The sequence below is a fragment of the Catharus ustulatus genome, chromosome 20, assembly GCF_009819885.2.
Source record: "Catharus ustulatus isolate bCatUst1 chromosome 20, bCatUst1.pri.v2, whole genome shotgun sequence".
NCBI classification, from domain to species: domain Eukaryota; kingdom Metazoa; phylum Chordata; class Aves; order Passeriformes; family Turdidae; genus Catharus; species Catharus ustulatus.
In genome coordinates, this window is record NC_046240.1 from 6,002,863 (window position 1) to 6,021,403 (window position 18,541).

At 54.5% G+C, this 18,541-nt stretch overlaps 1 protein-coding gene across 23 annotated transcripts in view; it reads left to right on the forward strand.

Annotated features, from left to right (window-relative positions):
* Positions 1-8,015: 8,015 nt before the first annotated feature.
* Positions 8,016-18,541, forward strand: part of CACNA1G (calcium voltage-gated channel subunit alpha1 G) — a 144,742-nt gene continuing 134,216 nt past the window's right edge. For all 23 annotated transcript variants that reach the window (XR_004419806.1, XR_004419807.1, XM_033076861.2 and 20 more), the window contains exon 1: positions 8,016-8,337. Coding sequence is in view for 21 of the 23 variants with exons in the window: in XM_033076861.2 (XP_032932752.1) it covers positions 8,096-8,337 (242 nt within the window). In the remaining 2 variants the exon portion in view is untranslated. The remainder of the gene's footprint in view (positions 8,338-18,541) is intronic.

Consider the following 18,541-nt stretch of genomic DNA (forward strand, 5'->3'; position numbering starts at 1 on the left):
AAAGCCAGGACTGTGCCTCCACACTGCTGCTGCTTGTGGATGCGGACTAAAGCATCCCTGGTCTGTGCTGGGGCCAGGTCTGGACTGTCACAGCTTAGGTGGTGAAATGGGTCATGCCCATGGCAGGGGAAGCCCACGTGATTTTTGGGTGATAGCTGGTCCCCACAAGGGTGAGCTGTGTCTGTGCTAAGCAAACAGGACCTGGGCACTGTGGGAAGGTGGCTTTTGGGGAAGGTCCTGGGACGTGCTGTTCTGAGGGTGGCTGAGTGCCATAGCCAGACCTCATGGGGGCTTGCCCAGGGCTGTGCTGAGGGAGGTGAAACCACCTGGGACACAGTTGGATCCAGGCTTTCCCAGGAGTTAGAGACAGGCTTTGATGCTGTTGATCCTGTGTTTTGCTGTGGGGCTGCTGGGAGGTTGGTGTGGGGCACCTGCCAGTCCTTTGCCCCATCCCTGGCTGAAGAGTTGGGCTGTTCCTTGGAGAGCTCCCATGGGAAAGGCTGGGGCTGTGGTGCCTTGGGATCTCCAAACCCTCTCATTATTCCAAGAAAAGGGAGGGTGCAGGGACATGCTGGTGCAGAGCATGAGTGGCGTGGGGCTGGCACTGGACTGCCCTGGTGTTGGGGGTTCACATTCCCCTGTGTCCCCTGCACCCCAGAGGGCAGCTGGATCCCCACCAGCTCTGTCCTCTCCCCCCTGACCGTGCACCTCCTGCCCCTGAGACTCATTTTTATCACTGTTGTCTCTGTCCATGTGCTCTGGGCACCCCCAAACCAGGGCTTGGTTCCCCCTCCCAGCCACCAGCCGGGTTAACCCCAGCTGCTCCTGCTGCCCCTGGATTCACCAAGGTGATGATGATTCCTGCCAGGGAGAGGCCACACACAGGCGGTGTGATCAGCTAGAACGTGTGGAACTGGCTAAAAACACCCTGGCACAGAGCAGGGACCCTGGTAGCTCCTGGGGCTGGCCAGGGCCACCCTGCTGTGCTCATCACACCCTCACTCCTCACATGTCCCCATGCCTGGCATGGCTTTGGGGCGCTGCCTCTGCTGCCTGGGTTCCCGTGCATCCTGTGAGCTGCTGAAAATTCAAATGCTTTTTTAATTATGTGCCATGAGGAAAGCAGCCTTGATCTTGAAAGGAGGCTAATGGGATCAACAGGATATTTTCAGTGGCAGAAGCCCAGAATCCATCTCAATATATCTTTAAAAGGGAAAAAATGCAGGTTTGCCTATGAAATAATAACTAATAACTTATAAACAATGATATCACCGTATACGTCGCTGCTGGGGAAGTGATTTAGAGATGCCTTGCTGATGTGAGGAGAGAACATCTGCTCTCTGCTGGAAGGAGGAGGAAGATCTCCTCATCAGCATTACATCTAAATGAGCCACTCCTCACTTCCATGCTTCTGCAGCTCTCAGCTCTGCAAGAGTGACTGGGGAGCACAGGCTCCAGTGGGTGTTCAGCAGGGCACTTCTCCATGCCTGGCTTTCTAAGAGTGTTAAAATCAGACTTTTCTATCCAGGAAGGCTCCCTGAGTCTGTGTGTACACATTGCAGGTGGGATTTGGTCTCCACTTGCCCCAGCACTTTGTTCAGCACCTCATCCCAGCAGAGCCACCCGTGCCCCATCTCCCATGGCAGGGTGATCAGATGCACCCCAATGCCCACAGGTGGCACAGAGAAGTCCAGGTGCTTTTAGTGATGTAGAAATTGCTTTAGGATTGAGGGATCCCACCCCCAGGGTGTTACAGGACTCCCACACCCCAACCTGGGCACCTCTGTCTGCAGCCACTCAGCTGCACTGCCCTGCCTCAGCCACCCCCACTGCCAGCTGCTGGCAGGCTTTGTCATGTTCCACATTATGTTTAATTGTATTTTATTTTAAAGGGCTATTAATTACAAAGATTTCACAGCAGAGGCCTTATATGGGGAAAAAAAGCAGAAGGAAAGGGGTAAAACCTCCCTGCTTTTCTCATCAAGCATTTTCTTACAGGTGAACTGAAATATGAATAAAATTCAGAGGGGTTCATTGGTTTCAATCCAGTGAAGGAGCAAAGTTTGGGGTGTGTAAGGGCCAGTGGCCTCCAGTTCATGCTTGTGCCCCATGCTCCTGCTTAGTGGGAACTCAATGAAAGCCAAAGAACTTGGGAGAAAAAAAGCAAGAAATGCAGATTTGAGGGGGCTGGGGGATGGTTTAAAGCACAAGTTTTATGAGGAGCAGCTGAGGGAGCTGGGAGTGTTTATGCTGGAGAAAATGAGGCTGAGGCAGGACCTTACCACTCTCTACAATTGGAAGGAGGTTGTAGCCAGGTGGAGATGATCACTTCTCCTGGGTAACAGCAAGAGGATTAGTGGAAATCGCCACAAGCTGTGTCTAGGGAGGTTTAGATTGGATATTAGGAAAAGTCTCTTCACTGAAAGAAGGGAGCTCAGGCATTGGAACAGGCTGCCCAGGAAACTGGTGGAATCATCATCCCTGGAGGGATTGAAAAGATGTTCACACGTGGCACTTACAGGTATTGTTTCATGGTGGGCTTGGTGGTGCTGAATTGGTGATTGGACTTGATCCTCGAGGGCTTTTCCAGTCTAAAACATTCTGTGACTCTGGGGTGTGCTCTGGCACTGCATAAAGGTGCCCACTTGGGAGAGGGATCCGAGGCAGCAGCAGGGTGGGATGGGGATCATCTCACCCCCAGTGTGTGCTCAGTGGGGTGAGCCTGGGTGTCAGAGCAGGGCTTGGTCTCCCAAAACCTCATCCCTCAGAGCTGGCTCTGCAGGGGCTGGGCTGAGCCTCCTTGTCCAGGAGAACAAGGCAGAGCATCTCTGGGGCACTGCACAGGGACCTGCTTTGATTTGGCTGCATTCAGCAGAGTTTATTTTCCCTCTGGAGGGAGAAAGCCACGGTAAATGTGAGAGGATATTTAACAGGGACAGGATCCACAAGGTTGGATCCTTGTGTGCTGTCAGGGGAGACTGTCTTTGTGCCTTATGATGGTCAGAGCCAGGATGTGGCCACTAAAACACCCAATCTGCCCAGACAGAATGGCCTTGAAAGGGGGCAGGTCCCTCTCCTCTAAGTGTATTCTGGAGGTAATAGAGGTGGTGAAGGGAAATGTAAATTTTTTGAAGACAGCAGGGGCAGAGAGATTTTTATTATAAATTGTATTTTTCCTATGAATTATGTTCTGAGCCTCAGAGCTGAAATGTGGGCTTGGGTCAGCTCTTGCTCCTGAGCCACATCAGTGCTACAGCCTTAAGCTGCTCAGCCCTTGCAGTTCCCAAAACTCAGGTCGTGCTCAGGCATGCATTGATTGTGTACCAAAAAGTCAAGGTGCCAACATTGATCATGTAGAAAAGTGCTGGTCATCAGCCAACAATAAGCATTCCCCAGCCTAAATTATTAATTCCTTCATGCAAGCCAAGCAGACTGTGCTGGTCACAGACGCCCCCTTGCACAGTGGTTGTGCTTCATGCCATAGTATGTGTTTCCTCCAACTACTTGTCTGGCTCTTCACCTAATAAAGATTGAGAGAGACAATAAAAACATTCATTAAAGAGGGGGAAAAAAAAGAAACATCAAGCCCTGCTTGTGGCCTCTAGCAGTTGGTTTCATTAAGCTTCTCCCAACCCCTCTGGTGGTTCCTGGTGCCAGTACCCAGCCCCCAGTTTGGGGATGCAGCACCAGACTGGGAATGGCACTGATGGGATAACTGGGAAGATCAAGGAAGTGTCTGGATGATGACAGAGGGAATTAGTAAAAGGAAAGCAGATGTTTGGATGGGGTTATGAGGAGTTAAGGTGCTAATTTGTGCTGTGTGGAACGTGGGGCTGGTCTGTTGCTATCCATAGGGGTGGAAATATTCTTTGAGCTGTGGGTGCTGAGGATGGGAGCATCCCAGCAGGGCTCTGTCAGGGCTGGGGCTGGGAGGAGCAGCCAGGTCATGCAACAGGGAGGAGAGGGAAGCAGGGTGTGTGTGAGGCTGGGTTTGGTGGGTGTCTGCTGTAGCTGTGTCGGCTCAAACACTGTGAATGGTGTTTCTCAGGGGGTCAATTCCCTGATGGGGCAGCCAGGAGCTGCTTTGCACAGCAAGGGCTCTGATCCCACAGAACTGGCTGTCACTGTGGGGTGGGGGAGCAGGGACAGAGCAGATTTGCTGCTCTCAAAGTGCTCTTCCACAGCAATTGAATCTGAATCGGTTGTGGGAGGCAGCTCTGCCCCCAGACTGTGACATCTGAAACAAAATGTGTGTTTTCCCTCCAGTTCCAAGGCATGAGAAGAGCTTTGGACCTTGTTGTGATTAATCACTCAGCCCTGAGCCAGATACTATATGGGCTCCATCTATAGCTCCCAGAACTGATAGAAATATTGTCCTGCCTTATTAAAATCACCCACAGCTACTGCAGCTGTATGTCAACAGCAAAACAAATAGTGACTGGTTCCCATTGGGCTGGAGCCTCTCTGCTGAGGCTGTCTTCAATCCTCCTCCTGCCAAAGTGGTTACAGATGGAGGCTTTCACTATTGCAGCCCAGAGTAGCTCCTGTATGGCTGATTCCAAATCCCATTACCATGCTGGAGCCAGAGACATTTTTTGGTGAGCATCAGCTTGGCTAAACCTTCCCCTTGACATGAAGTGTTGCTCACAGTGCTTTTCCTAGAAGGACTGCTAAGGAAGAGAGTGCAGGGCTGTGCTCCCCCAAAAAACCTCCTAAACTGTGTAGCAGAGCAAGAGGGCTGTGCTGTAATGAAAGTGGGGCTGCTTCCTCCTCGTCCACCTCAAGTGTCCCTGTCAGGGGTCTGCTGAGTAATTTGGAGCTCATCTCAACTGTTGAGGGCATAACTGATGTTGTAGTGCATGAGTCTCCTTCCGCTTGCGTCTTCCTCCCCTTCCACAGCCCTAAAATTCCTGCAACTATTTAAGCTGTCCCTGGCTCACCCTCATCCCTTCTCTCCTGTGTTATCTTTGGTCTAATTAGAAGGCCAGGACTGTGTGTGTGAGGTGACTGTGACCTCGTTAGTTCCTTTTGCTGTATTGAAATTTCTACTCATTTACATCCCAAATCCCTAAATGTGCAGCTCTGGTCTCCAGGGTCACTTCTTGCTGCTTTCCATCCCTGGGCTGGAGCTCTGTTCCCTGTCCTTGACAGATCACTCCACTTCTGTCTGAGAGCTGAGCCCTCCTCAAACAAACCCCCTTGTCTGAGGAAGACAAATTCCTGGTCTAGCCTGGGCATGAGGGAAGGGCTCCCTGTGGAGATGCTGTGGGCTGTGACAGTGCTGGGAAGGGCTCCCACCCCGACACAGGCTGGGCAAATTAACATCCTGGCTGGGCTGTGCCAGGCTCTGAGTTCTCATCCCTGTGAGATCCACAAGATCACTCTTACCCTAGCAAGAACAGCTTCTTAGTTTAGTATTTGTTCGTGCCAAACTCATGTTAGGCTGCTGCTGCTGGCTTGATCCTCCTTGGGTGCTTCACTTTAAATTTAGGCTTGACAGATCATATATCCTCTTCCTTTTTTCCTGTCCTAGTTGAAGGGAGAATGCTGTTGGAGATGGGAAGGTTTGCATTGTCTCTCCTGTGTGATGTTGGATCCCTTTATAGGGCAGGTACCTTCTGAAGCAAAATGCTTTCAAATTCTCACAGTGAGCATAATTCTTGAAAATGTATGCAATAAACAAAATGAGCCAAATGTAATTAAAATGGAGACAGCATATAATCTGGTAACCCACTTAGAGGCTCAAAGCTTCGGCTTTAAAAAAATGTTTGCTCCAAATCCATTTAAATAAACAGCCCGACACACAAAGGCTCTCTGTACATTATCGGGATACAAAGAGAATCGGATCAAAAGCAGCTGTGACCAGGCTGTACATATGTAGCGAGGAAATTGCTTGATCTAAGACTGCACCTTGTACATGCAAATGTGTTTGTGGACCTTGCCGGGAACTGCATTTGTAGCACAGCTGAGCTGTTGGGCTGTGCTCTGCCAGGGAGCAAGGGCTGGTGCGTGCCCCGCTGCCCGAGGGTTGGCTGGGGGCTCAGGGAGCTCTTGGTGTGCTCATGAGCTTTGGCTGCTCTGGGCTTTGGCTGTGGCAGGGAGAAGCCAAAGAGAGCTGAGCTCTGCCCCTTCTGTGCACACACTGCATCCAGAGGGGGGAATCGCTGAGAAACCTGGGGAAAAAATGGGAGTCCCTGTCCTTAGCACCTGTGTCATGGGCTCTGCACTCACCTGGTGTCACACATGCCGTGTGCTGTCACACCAGTGTCCCTCGGGACAGCAGGAGGGTCTCCCGGCCCTGCACGGGGGGCTAGGGGATCTGAATCTCCTCTGCCTGGACACTGTCGCTCACGGCTCTGCAGCAGAGCCTGGCTGGCCTTGAAGTTTTGCCAATAGCCATGTGATTTGTCTCGGGTTGGACAGCACAGGCTGTGAATCCAAGATCAAGTGTGCTCCCAGGCCAGCAGGATTTGGCCAAGAGAAGGCATTTTGGGTCAGACAGGAGCATCTGCCTGTTGTTCTTGCAGGTGTTTTTGGACTAGCTGGAGCTCTCGGGAAGGACATGCTCATATTTATATAAACATGATGGAACGGTTACTGGGGAAGGGTGAGAAAGCTGTTTCTAAAGTGGAAAAAAAAATTCTAAGCATTTAGAAGCAGGGTCCTGGCTCAGCCTGGGGATGTCAAAATGCGGGGTGCTGGCAGGAAATCCTTTACTCGGGTCCTGTTGGACGAACGCCTGGCTCGGCAGTGGCCGGGAGCGCTGAGCGGGCCGTGCCCCTCGCTCGGGGCCGTGTGTCCCCCGCCTGTCCCCGCGGCGCTGGCGGTCGTCGGGGCCGGCTCCGGCGGCGGCCGGGACTCGCACCGGCAGAGGGAGCTCCGGCCGCGTCCTCCGAGCAGGGGGGACCGGGGGGACCGGCTGCTCCCACGGACCATGGGGGCTGATGGGTCCCCTTCCCCTGCTCGGGGCCGAGCCCCTCTGCGAGCGGCTGGCCGGGCTCGTGTGCCCAGCCAGCCCGGGGGCGACCGGCTCGGGACGGGGTGACCACTCTGGAGCAGCCGGGGACTGGGGACAGGGGAGCAGCGGGCGGTGACCCACATGCACCGAGCCCAGGAGCGTGCTCTCCGCTCTCAGGCGGGGGGGACGGGGCAGGAGGCAACCCCGGGGTCCCGCAGCAGGGCGAGCATCTGGTGCAAGGCTCAGGCAGCGCTCGGGAGGGCCCATAGCGGTTCCTGCAGCCCTCCCGGCACTTTGGCCCTTCCGGCCTTGCTCTGCTGGCGCTCTTCCCTCCCGCAGGAGAGACAGCGCAGGGCGGTCCATCCCCGCCGCATCTCTGCCTCTTGCCTCCCCCGGCTTCCCCCTCTCCCGGTGCTGCAGAGTCCCACCGGGGCTTTCCGCTCTTGCCGGCCCCCAGCGCTCGGCTGTGTCCCCGCAGGGCAGGGGGTGCCCGGCCCCGGTGCCCGGGCGGGTGCGCCCCGTCCAGCCCCGCCGGGGACCGCGCTGCCCGTCCAGCTGTGGCCCCGGACGGACACGCGCAGGAGCCAATGGCGAGGCGCTGGGGGGCCGCGGGCGAGCCCCCATTGGCGGCGGGGGGAGGAGGAGCCGGGACTTGAAGTTGGAGTGAGGGATCCAGCTGTGCGGAGCGCTCGGCTCGGCGCGGCCGCCGCGGGAGCATCCTCCGCCGCCGCCCGTCCCCGGGGCACCGGGCAGCATCCCCCCCCCGCCCCGGGCAGATGTTGGGGAGCAGAGGGCACAGGCACAGCCGCTAAGGGCGGCCCGCCCCGCGGGTGGGGGCCAGCACCGGCAGCGGGGGCCGCCCCGCCGCCGCCTCCCTGCCCGCGGTTCGGGCGGCTCGGGCCCCCGAAGGCACGGCGAGGAGGAGCTACGGAGCCCGCAGACGGCAGGGCAGGACGAGGGGGGCGGCCCGGGCCCGGCGGGGGGCGAGGCAGTGGCTCGCCCGGCCATGGCACCCCGGCGCTGAAGCCGGCTCGCCGCAGCCCCCAGCCCCCCGGCCCCGCCATGGCCTCGCCGCTCTAGGCGTCCCACCGGCTCGCCCCGCGTCGCCCCGGCTCCCCCGGGGCCGCTGGCCAGAGGATGGACGAAGATGGACCGCGAGCCGCCGAGGAGGATCCGGAGCCGGGCAGAGCCAAGAATTTCATCCGCCTTAATGACCTGTCCGGGGCCGGGGGCCAGTCGGGGCCGGGGGACAGGGAGGCGGGCAGCGGCGACTCGGAGGCGGAGGCGCTGCCCTACCCGGCGCTGGCCCCCGTCGTCTTTTTCTACCTGAGCCAGGAGAGCCGGCCGCGGAGCTGGTGCCTCCGGCTGGTCTGTAACCCGTATCCTTTGCAGGTGTTCGGCGGCGAGGTAAGCCCCACGGGGCCCCCACGCCCCCGGAGCGGCCGGCAGGGCGGGGGACACCTCCCGTCTGAGCCCGCGGGGTGGTGGGGAAGGAGCCGGGGATGGGGAGGACCCGTCGTCACCCGCCGTCCCCGGCGTAGCGGGGGGCACCGGCGATGCTCGCCACCCCATCCCGCTGCTCGCCCGGGAAGTTTTGCGGGCTGTTGCCGGGGCTCGGTCCGTGTGCGGTGCGGGGCTCCCCTCCCCCGGCCGCGATGCCGCGGCTCCCGCGGGCTCCAGCGCTCCATTCCACCGGGACTCGGAGTGGGAGCTGCTGGGGAGCACCCCTGGGCACCGACCGTCTGCGGTCCCGCTCCCCCGACACACCGGGGGACCCCAACCCCGGTCTCTTGCCTTGTGCATCGGTTCTTCCTTCCTGACCCCGTTTCTTGCCCATTTTAGGCTCCCTGGTCCTTTCCCTGAGGGTTTGCGAGACGGGTGAAGAGGGAGGTGGATGTTTTGGGGGGTTGGGTTGCTGCCCAGCTCCAGGGTCCCTAAATAATTCAGGGTGCTTGAGGCCCGTTGCCTGCAGTCCCCTGGGGGATGCTCCTGGCTCGGAGGGGTTGGGGCAGGGTGAGGGTCACGGTCCCGGCTGTGCATTGGCCAAGGGCGGCTGTCTGTCACATCCTGGGGCGAGCCACGACCCCCCAAAGGCTTCTGATCTCCTTCCAAGCTCCCTATCTGCTCTGGCACAGGCCGAGCCGCTTTAGTCAAGTTTAAGCTTTCAAAAGAAGGAAAAAAAAAAAAATAGAGGAGACAATAGAAAAAAATTCTTCTTTCCACAGCCTTGGTGTCTTTAGAGCTTCCCTTTGGAGTTGAGTTGCAGCCAGCACATGGCTTGTCGCATTCCAACTATTTTACCATCCTCAAACCCAGTTTCATTCATTATTTTCAGAAAACCTGAGGTGAAATAAAGTGAAGCGATGTGGCTTCCAGCAGGGGCTGGTGCAGGAGGGGCAGCGGCTTCCCGGGAAGTTCCCGTGTCCGTGCTGAGCTGCCGGTGCGAGAGGCGGACGAGCAGGGCTGGGAGCAGCCCCACATCTGGAGGGGGAGAGGCTGTGCAGCAGCAGGGAGGACATGTTACATGGTACAGAGCACCAGAATCCCCTGTGCTAGCCCTTCCCCACTCCTGGTGTGCGGGAGCTGGTAGGGATTACATCTCAGCTGAGGCTGGTGTGCTTTGGGAAGAGGTCTGCTGGAGTTGTGAATATTGTTTTACTTGAGCTTCAGCATTGATTTCTCTGATTAACAGGCTGCCTTCTCTCCTAAAATGTCCCCTAGGAGGGAAAAATCCAAGATTTCTCTTCCCAGTCATGAACACTCTCAGCAGCTTCTCCCCAGATCTCTCTCAGACCAGCTAAGCAGTTCAAAGCTGCCTTTATTTAAACATCTTAGGAAATCTTGCAACTTTGTGAAGCCTTCTGTTTTGGAAAGAAATATTAATGACAGGCTGCAAGTCGTGTGTTCTTGTTGCCTACTATGACTAATAATATTTATGATTGCTGGTTTAAATATGTTTCCAAGTCGCTCTATTTTGTTTTTTTTCATTATTTTTAATCTTTGAAATGATGTTTTGAATATGATGTTAACACCTGCAGGTTTTAGCGTTTTCAGTAAAATCCCCCACCCCAGTAGCAGCTTGAAATGTGTTTTCTCCTCTGTGGCTGCAAAAACAAGCTGATTAACTTTTGTCTTTGGAAAATTAGTGGTACTGTGGGCACCTGCAGACACCACTGTGACCTGGGGAGGAGCGTTAAGTGCAGTGCCACTAGCTGGGATTTTGTTGCCAATTTTTCACTTGTTACTGACAGAGAAAGGCTCTTGCTTGGAGTCCTGGGGCCACAAGGGTGATGCTGTGGATCTTTGAGTCATGTGGCTGCATGCAGCTGTTTGTTTTTAGGGTCACTGACCCAGAATTGGGGGAGTTTATTTAAAAACAATACTAAAAAAAAGCAGCAGTTCAGCCTTCAGATGAGAGAAAAGCAATAGCTACATTGGTACCTGCACTGTGTCCCATCACTTGCTGGGCTGTTCAGCAGAGCGTTGTCTTGCTCATCCCTTTGCCTCTCTGCCACTCCAGTGCTGGAGCTGAGCCTGTTCTTCTTTATATTTATTACTTTCATTATTTTTCTTTAGTGTGGTGGCCCTTCTCAGGCTGTAACCTTCTATGAATTGTGCCCCAGTGTTAAAACCATGTTACATGTTGCTGGAAAGTCTTTCTTGCTCTGTAGCTGGTGAATCCTGCCCCAGCTCCAGGGAGTTTGGAGCTTTCTCTGCCTTCTGCCACTCTCTCAGGTTGCTTTTACCTTTCTGCATTGGCTCCTGCAGAAACTGGATGGGAGGACTCTGGTTTGAGCTGTTCCTGTGGAGATGCAGAGCTTGGGGCTTTTCCAGGCAGATTTGTGGTGCTCTAAGATTTTCTGTTGATGGGGCATCAGGAGGAGGTGCAGGACTCACTCTTACCCAGGAAGAACGGTTTGTACCCCCAAAGTGCAGCTGGAATTCCTGGGATTCTGCTCTATATCCCTGTGCAGGCAGTTTGTGTGGCTGTGGTACCTGGGGTCAGGTTAGGGCAGGGCGATGGTTGGGGTGCTGAGTATCCAGCAGGAATGCAAAGTCCCATTTAGGTTTTTTGGGGGGTTTTTGTCTAGAGCATCCTCTGCCTGGACCAGGAAGCTCTTTCTCTTGCTCTCCCTTAGGGCTAGAAAAAGGTAATGAGGTTTGTCCTGATACAGAAATTTTCCAGAGCCTGAAACCTTGGGATTTTTAACTCTAAGCATGTACTAGATAGCCAACCTGTCTTCTCCCTCCAGTTCATTGTGGTCTTTGAGTGAAAAACCTCTCTGGGAGCCATGAGCACCTGAGGGGACAAGCCTGGATGACAGCCTGCATGTTCCTGGTGGCTCTGGAGTGGAAGGTTCTTCCCTGGGTGAGAACTGCCTGGGTCAGGAGGGAAGAAGGAGCAGGGACAAGTTTAGTGGTCCCAGTGCTCAGAGATGAGAAAGGCTTGGCACATGCAGGGGGTCCTGGTGTGCGTGCTGGTGAGGCTGTGAGAGGAGAAGCAGGAGCCTCTGATGAGGAGAAAAGAGGAGGCAAGCTTGACTTTCACTTGTAAAATGAAAGCACCATGAAGGATGGGGAGATGAAAGCTGTACCAGGGTCTGTGCCAGGCTGCTCCTCTGATCAGAGAGGCTATTTCTTGAGAGTTGTGGAGTGATTGAAGAGCGGGGATGGAGAAAGTGGGGAGGATGCTACCACTTGGCATTAAGAGCTCTGAATAGAGAATAGCAGTGTAACTGAAAGGGCCTGTGATATCTATTGTAGTACTGAAAACTGCCTCATCCCCCACACCTGCCTGCCTGCAGAGCAGCACATGGCAACGGGATGCTGCAAAAACTGCTGGAAGGTGCACTCCTGGGGAGATGTACCCAAATGGGCTGAAATCCTGTTTTGTTCTCCTGGTTTGGAGGGTGAAGGGCAGCTCTGCAAATGCCCTTTCTGGGAAGGGGAGGTTTGGGTGCTGCTGGGAGGAGTGCTCCCATCCTGCCTGGCTGCTCTGCGGCACAGTCCCTGGGATTTGGGGTTTGGGAATGGCTTTGGCCAAGAGAACTCTTGATCCAGTCACAGAAAGCAGCCCTTCCTTCTGCCTGCAATAAAGCAGAGAGGGCTCTTCCAGCACCTGCCTCCCATGGCTCTGCTCACTCCCCAGCAGGGAGAGGTGGGTGACCAAAGCTGGGTCCTGGGGAGGTGCTGATTGCCAACTCCTGCTGGAAGTTGCAGGAATGGGTCTGGAAGCCCCAGGGCTTCATGCCGAGGTTCAGCTAAGATCTGCACCAGGCTGGCTCAGAGGATGGCTGGAGCTGCTGTGCTAGAGCTTAGTTCTTCATGGAAGGCAGTGCTGGCCCCACTGAGGGCACAGCCAGCCCCTGCTGAGCTCAGCTGTGCCCTGGTCTGTGCTGGAGCCACTCTGTGCTGCTCTGGCTGGGGGACAGGCATGTCTGTGTGTCCAACAGAGCCAGCACCCTCCTGCCTGCTGGGGGTGAGAGCTAAGGCTGCTGGCCTGTGCTGTGGTTTGGGCCCCCCAGCACTGCTCGTGGGAGTGCCTGTGGTGAGGACAGTGGGCAAATGGAACCCCTGTCACCCTGTGGGGTGACCTCAGCCATGTCAGCTCATGGGGACAGCCACACACTGCTTGTGCTGCTCTTTGAAGAGTGATGCAGGGTTAAAAATATTTTTTTTTTTTGTTATCAAAAGGGTGTGTTTTTTTGGGCAAGTGCACGTGGTGTCCTTACGCTTCTATACATTTGTTCCAGCCTCACTTCTGAGTTTAACAAAGCAAAACGCTTTGATTTGACAGGTCAGACCTGAAATGGATCTTGTTTTAATTTAAAAACCCCACAAAGGAGCCAGAATCCATTTGCTTCACCTGTGTCTGATCCATCCCAGGGCACCTGAGCTTGTTTCCCTCCCATGACCCAGTTTGCCGGCTGGTGCCTCCCGCCCCTCCCTAGACAGATGGAATTTCTCCCGCTGTGGCTGAGCCTTCACTGTCTCTGTTCCCCTTCTGTGGCTCCTGGGGGGAAAAGAAACCTGGCTTGTGTGGCTGAGGGGTCTCCCACAGCTCCTTGATGCTCCTGGCTGGGATGGAGCATCCTGCTGCTCCCAGGGCAGGTGCAGGTGCCTCCCTGGGCTCGCCCCAGCTCCTGGGTGATGATCTCGACCCATCACTTTTAGCAAGGGCAGCCTAGGGGTGCTGTGGCTATTTCCCTCCTCCCAGGAGATGAATCACTGCAAATCCTCTTCCCTGCTGCTCACAAACCTTTCAGGAGCTCAGTGGGAGCAGCAGGCGGTGTTCACTTCCCAGAGCTGGGCGCAGTGGCCGGCATTCCTCCCATCCCTGCGTCCCTGGAAGAGCCAGGAGCAGCTTGATCCTGATCTAGGTGACACCTCATCTCACCAGAGATCTCTGGAGCCGTCCATGGCCCAGCCGTGCCGGCAGCCAGGTGCTTCCTTTGCTCCCTGCGTGTGGATGTGTTTTTTAAGGAGATTCTTCTGCGAATTCTCCCTTCCAGGCTGTTGTGTCACATCTGGAAGTTTGTGTAGGAGTTTATCCAAGTGCTGGAGTACAGCGCAGCTTTTTCTCATTTAAAAATCATAGGCTGGCATTTTGAAGCAGGCTGGGGTGGGGTGGAGGGGGGGAGGGAAGGGGAGAGGGAAGCTGTCTGCCAAAAAGACTGGAGCAGAGGAATTGTAATGACTTCCAGAAGTTTTCTTTCTTTCTTTCTTCCTTTCTTGCTTTCCATCCCTCTCTCCCGGCGCACAGACAAAAGGCTCGGCCTCATGCAGCTCGTGGTTATGTCATCCTGGCTGGGAGGGGTGGCCCCGTCCTGCCTGGGGACCCCTCGCTGCTTGGGGACAGCTCTGCTCCGGCTCCTTGGAGGAAATCCGGAGCACTTTCTCCCATGTGGGGTGGGGGAGCATCTCTGGAGACTTGCTTGGTATCAATTCATATTTATCAGAATATTCTGAGTCTCCAGCTCTCCAGTGGATGGCCCCTAGGGGGTTGCTTTTCATCAGCAGCCAAGGAGATCCCAGCTCTGCTCCTGCCCCCCATGCCCAGGACAGGAGGGACAGACAGGCGGGGGTGATTTGGGATGGGGCTGGACCACCCTAGGCACTCATCCATGGGGCTGACGTGTCTCCCATCAGACTCCCTGCTCGCAATTTGATCGGCTTTTGTGTGCTCTGCCCTGCTCAGCAGTGTGGGCTGTCGGAGCCAGGCTGGAAATGCCCAGGATTTTATGATGCAGAGAAAATTTTCTGCTTTCTTCTCTCCCTGCACCCCCTGCAGAAGTGCTGAAAAATGCTGCTTTCTCATTTTTATTTTAATCTCTCTTTCATTTTGTTTTTTTTTTTCCCATTCTGAAAAGACCAAGTTTCAGATTACCCCAAGTTCCCTGCCCAGGTTTCTCTCAACTCTCCTTTTCTTTTTTTCTACTGTTTTGCTGGAAGGGAGCAAAACCTTTGGCCAAAATGAACCTCCTTGATGGCTTTTTCACTTGGATCATGAAACCATTTTCCCTTGGCAGAGGACCCATGGGGAGCCTTTGCCCCCGGCAGCTTTGCTGGCTGGGAGCAGTCGGAGGGAACGGGGCCATCCTTGGGGAACTGTGGAAGGAGCATCCAGAGTCAGGTTGGGAGGGCTTTGAAGCTTCACTGTGGTTTGGAGAGGGTTGAATTTCCTAGTTAACTAGGAGGCCTAAGTGTTTCTGGGTTTGTTAGGAGGCCAGATCGTGGCTTTCCCTTCCCCAGTGCCTTGGCTCTCTGCTGAGCAACCTAGATGTGAAATGTTCCCTTTGGATGGCGATGCACACAGAGGTTTCCCCCAACCTGGGTTCATTTGGCTTTAACTTTCTCCAGCCTTGGCCTCTCACCCAGGAATCTGGCTTGGTGCAAAGAAATAAAAACAAAAATATATATTTAAAAAAAAAAAAAAAGAGGAAATTCTCTGGTTTTATATAACGGAGTGAGTAACGACCGGTCGTGCTTTGGGATGCTCTCACATCTGCTTCCTACCAAAGCCTCAGCAAAGAAGCTTCGAGCAGATGGAAAAAACACATTTTTCAGCCTGAGTGTTTGCTGAGAGAAGCTTTGAGGCTTGCTCTCCGTGCTGGCTGCTGTGGTGCTGGTTAGTGCCTTACGGGAAAGGGGCTCTGGGGTGCCAGGAGCAGCATCCCGTGCCCGAGGTGTGGCATGGCCAGACAGGTCCTGGAAGGTCCTGGCCGTGCACACGTGCGTGGGTCCGTGACTCAGCCCTCAGAAGTTCATTGTTTAGTCACAAGTAGATGGAAATTGTCTATTGGTTTGGCTCCTGTGTCTGAAATGTTGTTTTGGTTGGGATTTTTAGCGTGTTTCCTAGGCGCAAGGGACCGGTGGCTGTTTGGTGTTGGTGTTTTTTTTTTTTGTCACCCGTGTCATCCCAGTTTTCTCTCTCTCTGCTGGGATGCAAAATCCAAGGGTGAGGGCAGGAGAGGGCTGAAAATGGGAACGAAATGCTAAAACAGGTGATGGCTGAGAGCTGTGAGCTTGGCACAGACAAGCTGATATAGAAAAGGGGATTTATTTACTGTAATCCATGTGCTAGCCCCACACTTACAGGGTTCCTGGTGCAAAGCATCCTTACATTTATCTCTAATTTGGTTCCATTCCAAGGGGTTTCCCCAGTGCATCCACTGAACCAGCTTTGAGATGCTCCCTAACCCTGGGGGCTGCAGGCAAACCCCCAGCCAGCAGCAGAGGAGCTGGGCAAGGTGGGATTCACAGGATTCACCCACCCTGGCAGCCCAGCCACCGCCGGGGGGTGATGCCTGCAGGATTTCCTGTGATTCATGCCTTAATCAGGTCAGGTTTCGCAGCCTCCTCCTGCATTACTGACAGCCTCTGTGCTCCCTCCGGAGATGCTGGTGGCCAGAGCAGCCCGAGGCGCAGCCCTCCCCTGCCCAGATGGCAGAAGCCTTGTTAATGATTTGTTAATTCAATTAGAAAGTGCTCATTAACCTATGGCGAGGCTGAAGCTGCCTTCTGGAGGGCAGGGCTCACCCCATGCCTGCGACTCCTGCTGCCAAAACATTTATTTGGTGTTAGGCTGCCAGCCACGCAAGTAAAGGTGTTAATCATGAATAAAGTTAATTTTTAACTCTGGGTTGAGGCTAGACTTGGGAAGAACCCTGCTCTGGGGAGGGAGAAGGTGGTGGGAGCTCTGCTGTGGGTGGGTGTGCAGCTCCCAGGGCCGGGTTGGCTGGCTCCTGTGGAAAGCGAGCAAATCTCTCTGCTCCTGTTTGGCCCTGGGTCTGTAGGAATAAAATGTTCCTCCTGCTGTGGGTGAATGAGTCTGCTAAATACGTTTGATGGGCTGCTCTTTGAGCAGCCTCCTCCGCATCGGTGCTGGCTGCTAATAACACAAATCCCAGGTCTGGGCTGGTGGTCCCTGTGCCTGCGTTGGATGCAAAATGTTTTTAATTTGGGAACCATCGTGTCCAGATAGCCTGGCTGTAGCAATTCTACCTTAATGGGAGAAAACAAACTCCAGTAAGAATGATAAATAATGGAGCCCTCTGATGTTCCATTGAATTAATGTTTATCTGGGCAGATAGAGAGGAAAGGAATTAAATTAATATCTGACTTGTAACTGCTACTGTATGTGATTATTGACTTATCTTGCTTTGGAGGGCCATAAATATGTCTCAGGATATACCCCTGAGACCATAATCTGCTCAGGATCACTGTGCAGGTCTGTCTCTGATGTTCCTTCAGAGATTCATCCTGACTTCTAGGGTCAAAAATCCAAATTCCTCTGACAAAGGACCCAGCCATATGTGGAGGGGAATGTATTTGCACTATACGGCAAGCATGCAGCATAAATCTTGAAGGTCTCTGCCTCGTATAAATGGCTTTATTGTTTGTGATCCATGGCTAGCTCAGTGTTGGAGGGTGTGGAGCCTGATCCAGCTCTAGAGGAGAGATGCAGGTGAAGCTTCTTGGCTCTGGAATTGGGATGGATCACAGCTGGAGCCTCATAATCTTATCCACTGCCTTTCGACCCGTGCCTAGGATTTTGTGCCCCTTAGGCAGTGGTTTGGGGGTTAAGCATGGCTTGGGGAGGTAAGATGGGACTCTCAGCCTGCCCTTCAGTAGCCCTGACCCTGGACTTTGGGTATCCATGAGCTGGAGAGAGGGGTGAGCTCTTCCCTTTCGTCCCTTGATGCTGTGTGTGTGCTCCTGTTGATGACCCAGTGGGTGTGAGCTGACCCCAGGCACCCCAAACCATGGCCATGGGGTGGCACAGGGCATTTCACAGCTCGTTGTGCTCTGGGGCTTTGTGTGTGTGGTGCACACAGGGTCAGCAGCTTGGGACACTGATGGGGGGTGGCAGCAAGGGCCAAGCTGAGCTCTCATGGTCCCCTCATGCAGCTGAGCTGGAGCTGGAGCATCCCTGTGTGGCTGAGCTGTGCAGGATGCCCTTCCTCTAGCTGAGGTGGATGTTTGCATCCCTTGGGCACTGCTTTCTGTAGGGGATAACCCTCTGCCTGTGTGACTCCCCTTTCAGCAGTGTGTGTTCATGCTGTCACATCCAGGGTTAGTGCAGGAGTCTCCAGGCTGTGAATGGTGCTCTGAGCCCCCAGCTCTCCTCTTCCTCTCACCCATTGCTTCAGGCCCTGCTGCCTGGATGGGGCATTGCTGTGGTGAGGATGATTTTCAGGATGCTCCTGTTCTATCCTTCCAGTCTGTCCCTTAGGATGGTGCACATCCTGCCCCACAGCAGCCCCCTGCAGACACCAGCACACTGTCCCCATGGGAGCAATTTCCCCTGCTGTGGGCAAATCACAGCCCCTTCTTCAGACACTGCTCCTGGCAGCAGCACAGGGGAATCCTGTCTTATTCCAGGAAAAGAGCAGAGGAGCCCAAGGCCAGCACGGGGTACCCACAGTGAGGGTGGAGACACTTCTGCCTTCATCTCAGTGAATGGGCTCTGGCTTCTCCAGCAGTGATGTTCACATCTCAGCTGGGTTCTGGGCTTGGCTTTGTGCTGGGCTTTGTTTTCTCTTTTCTTGTGGCCCCATGAAGCCAGGCTGTCTCAGCTCTGGGAATTCCAAGGGTTGAGCAAGTGGGGGTCAAGCTGCAGATCTTGTGGTGAACTGGGGGACAAAAGGAAAGTACTTTGCAGTGCCTCCCCCCGCAGTCTCCCTCTTTCATCTACTGAAAACCTTAATTTTTTTTTTTCACCTCTGGTTGGGGGTATTTTTTACTATTGCCTGGATTTTGCATGGGGGGGCAGGCTGGAGGTTGGGGGGATGTGTGTGTGCACTGAATCTATTCAAGGAGTTGTGATCTCTGCATTTCATTTTGCAGTTCAGCTGGAAAGATCTCGTTTCCAAATACACCCACACACAGGCACAGCGAGAGAGGAGAGCGCAGGGAGGGAGGGAGCTGCTCAAGGGGGATGGGGCAGCGTGGCAGGGACCATGGGCACTGGGAGCCTTGGAAATCTCGCTGGGAATGGTCCACAGCCTGTATCTGAGGGCAGGAGATGCTTCTGCCCTGTATCCCAAGGCCATGCAGGTGCCTGGCTGCTTTAGTCCAGAG